Here is a 4,200-nt window from a genome sequence, read left to right as displayed (position 1 = left end):
TGGAGGCCTCATGATGTACTGCCATCAGACTCCACAACACCTCAAGCTCCCAGTTCCTCAAACCCCCGCAGAGCAAATACTGGTTAAAACTCCTACCTACAACCCACAAACCTTTTGCATTTATTTATATTTAATTTCCACTTAGTAGTTTAGTTTTAGTTTTTAATCAGTTTAATTTTCTGCTCAATATTTTGGACTCCGTGTCCCGAACTTGAAGCCAAAAAAATAATGTATAACTTTATTTATAGTTTTTATATCTTCTAATATTATAATATTACAATATTTTTACTGTGATAATTCTTTTGTTTCTGTTTTCTGAGCCTGCTTTGCCAAAATGGAATTTCTCCTTAGGGGATAAATAAAGGAACATCTTATCTTACTGAAACAATTAGTAAATAAATGGTTATTCTATTGATCACAACTTTTTGGCAACACAGGTGATGGATGAAAACATCAAATGCATGGTCTGCTCCTCTGCACATCAGCTTCTCCTTACATGTAATCACTGTTTAGGGCCACAGCAGTTACTGCCTTGAACCTGAGCCTCCTTCTTCACACAGTGGGCCCTCACCACGTCCACATCCCGGTTGCAGGTGGTTCAAGTTAAGCCGGGGACAATAGTGGGGCGGCGTAGAAACGATCAGAAAGTAAGTCCCTCGGAGGTGGCTCTCGTTGTGTTTTGGTCATCTTGTAAGGGCCAGCAGTTTCTCCTTCCCAGGTTCTCCAGGCCCTCACCACGGCCCGCTCCATCAGAGTCTCCACGTCGCCGCAGGTGGCCGCTGTCTCCGGCGCTGCATCGCCTTCAGGATCAGCGGCCAGCTCGTAGCGAGGCATGGCGACGGCGAACGGATCCACAAGACTCACGCTTTAAACGCATTTGAGGCTCGGGGCTGGGTCAGTACAACCTGGGTTAAAGCTGCAGTGGGTCACTTTTATGAAAATAACTTTTTGTCATTGTTTCACTATATCCTGACAGTAGAACATGAGAGAGATCATCTGTGGGGGAATGAAGCATTGTTCACTGGCTCTTAGTGCTCCTAATGGTATTTGCATGAAACATTCAGGCCTGAATGAAACAACCAATCGGAGCCCAGAACGATTTAAAGACGCTTTAATTTGGAGGCTTGAAAATAGTCGATTGTTGAGTCTGTCTCATTCCCAGGGTCCCGAATTTGAAGCCTTGGGAATGAGACTCAGCTGTCGGCTATCTTTCTTGGCTCTGATTGGTTGTTTCCGTTCAGGCTTGGTGGTTCAGGAGCACAAGGATGAGCCAGAGAAACCACATTTTAACAGATAAATCCTGTCTCGTGTATTATTGTCAGGTATAATTAACATTTAACAAATATGACAAATAAATATTTTCATAAAGAAGCGTTACCTACTGGCATCTTTTTTAATAAGGGGCAATGTACAGCAACTGTCTAATATCCTATGTACATTTATTTTATTTATTTTCTTGGCAGCTCTGTGGATCCATTGGGGATGATATTAGGCAGCAGGGCTGTCCATAAAGGCTGCCCCTCATTTAAGAAGATATTTATAGACAGCTAAAGAATTTTATTGACTAGATTTAATCTAAAGATCTGTAAAATTTTCAATTTCCAAGTAATGACACTTATCCAAAACTACTAAAGCAATACCCAGGTTGTGAAACGTAAAGTGACCTTTAGAATAGCTGTGAGAAGCTATACTAAGACTATAATGTGCAACAATATTTGTATTGGTTGACATAGGTGGGCAGCTATCAGATACTAATGGGTGCATTGTTTTTATTGATTTATAAACACTGCCTCATACTGTGGCGTTCTTTCTTCTATGTGATGAAGAACATACATAATGTTATAATTCCGAAACAGCGATAAAAACACTGCAGATTCTGACACAATCTTATTACAGCACTTCTTATGCTGGAAAGGGAACAGACTTGGGGATGCAGAGGCAGAGAGAGCCATCTGGCCAAAGACACAATCCACCACAGGATCACAGCGGTGGACTCATTCATCTCTGATAGAGAGGCAACAAAAATGGAAGTCCAAGAGCTGACATGTCAAATATGTTGGCTATTACATCTTAGCTGCACCCACCAGTGCCAGAGATATTATTAATTTTTTGGTTAATATGTCTGATCATGTGGGAAATGTAGTAAAGCCAGACAATATGTTTGCATGGCAGATAATACCGGTGTATCGATATATAGGCCAGCTAACAAGAAGTTGCAGTACAGATGTTGCTATTACATAGTTTGTCCACCAGAGAGCACTGTTTATTACTTTCTGTGCTCGGTATATATATATTTGTCACTAATTTTTAAGAAACAACTGTAGTGTTAATCAGAATCAGAAATACTTTATTGATCCCTGGGGGGAAACGTTTGTGTTACAGTTGTTCTACTCACACAATGTTAAAGAATAGAAATAATACTTGAATTACAATATCTAACAATGTATAGAATATAAATGTATGTATATGTAGATAGCTAATGGTATGTGTTTATGATTTTAAAAAAAAGAAAGAAAACCCAGCTGATTAAATGTGATCATGCAGTCAGTGTCCTTTACCTTCTGTTTATGAGGCTACGCTGTGCTGACTGTGCTGTAATTTAACCCTATGTAATGGTTGTTCCCTTTTGTTTTACAGGTTTTCACAGCTCATATCCAGAAGATGTACAGTGTGAAGCTTCCCTCTTTGACCTTTTCCATAGTTGTTGGCCTACATTTGGATGTTATGTCATAATAAACTACTTTTTTCTATCTTAGTTGCGAGTTTTTCTTGACATTTTAGACATGTGCTCCACATAATGTGATGGCAGTTTCAGTTCTTATTTCCTTTGCAGACGTAGATGTGGTTTATGCAAGTTTGAATTTTTAGGTAGCGATCCAGAGAGAACACTTAATAAACAATTATAACACTTCCACTGAGCTTTTAAACTTGGTTGAGTTGTCCTCATTGGAGCAAAATGAACAAACCTGCAGGATTTTATGAGATCAAGCTCAGTTGCTGATGTTTTTCAGGAACTTTTACAGGCTTGTTGATCTTTTTTAGTTGGACTGAATGGCATTTATGTTATGTAAGTCCACCTTTGCTTGGCCATGCTTAATCCAAACATACTGTAATCACATCATACGTTTATGGACTAGGGATCAGAGAGGGTATACAGCCACCACTGGAACTACTCCTGAGCAAAGTAAAATCTTAGGGTTTAGTGTAGAAACAAAGCTGTAGAAAAATTAACCCACAGATTCCCTAAATACATCACAAACCACTGCACAACTATTAAAGGTCTCTCTTCACAAGCATGCAGTGGTGGAAAGTAACTAAGTACATTTACACAAGTACTGTACTTAAGTAGAAATTCAAGGTACTCTAAGTATTTTTCCATTTTATGCATCTTTATACTTCTAAGTTACACCATTACAGGCAAATATTGCACTTCCATTAAATCTGTCCGACAGCTTTATTTACAATAAAGTCCTCTTTCTTCTTAAACTTAATAAACTATTTAAAAACAATCTTGGATCAGCTGTATTGTCACAAAGCTGCAAACAGGGCTGTTTTTTTATGAGCTCATGAGAAGCTGACTTTTTCTGGGTCTCACAGGACAGGACAGGACAGGACATCATAACATGATGATATTTTATAGAATATGATGCATTGCTGTAGATTAAACAGTATATAAAGTAGTTAAAACCTTTTTAAAAAATCTACAGCAAAAATATAAAATAATGAGTACATTATATTGATAATAGTTACATACTTTTACTTTTTAAGTTTTTAAATGCAGGACTTGAAGAAGAGTATGTTCACAATTGGGTATTAATACTTTTACTTAAGTAAAGGATCAAGGTGGTTGAACACAGGACTACTTTAAGTTTAAAGTAGACTCATTCCACCGAGATGCCTGTGGCCATCAAACTCACCAACTCCTCCCTCAGAGTCTTTTTTCATTAGAGTTAATAGAGTTTTTCATTAAATTGTCCCTTTAAAAGGTGCAATTCTCTGATTAATGTGAAACACTCTGGTGTACTCTGTCCTTAATACTGCATTCATACCATATTCTGTTCTTTAGCACACCTATTCAGGATCCAGTTCTCACTATTAGTACTCATTATTAGTATTTAATAAATACACTTACACTTAGTCAAGTCAACTTTATTGTCAAGTATGCTATACATGCACGTCATACAGCATAGATGAAATTTC

The 4,200-nt window shown here is 37.9% G+C and overlaps 1 protein-coding gene across 1 annotated transcript; it reads right to left on the bottom strand.

Moving 5' to 3' along the window:
• Window positions 1-307: 307 nt before the first annotated feature.
• mrps6 (mitochondrial ribosomal protein S6) lies at window positions 308-870 on the bottom strand. The gene is given in 3 exon segments (XM_035662962.1): window positions 308-638; window positions 640-680; window positions 682-870. Coding segments are annotated over 3 exon segments (234 nt in total). The 5' UTR covers window positions 835-870; the 3' UTR covers window positions 308-598.
• Window positions 871-4,200: the final 3,330 nt, after the last annotated feature.

This window comes from Morone saxatilis, unplaced genomic scaffold (assembly GCF_004916995.1).
Source record: "Morone saxatilis isolate NCDOM2014 unplaced genomic scaffold, NCSU_SB_2.0 Contig19, whole genome shotgun sequence".
Lineage (NCBI taxonomy): Eukaryota > Metazoa > Chordata > Actinopteri > Moronidae > Morone > Morone saxatilis.
Note: the sequence above shows the minus strand (reverse complement) of the source record. Positions and strands in the feature narration are given on the sequence as shown.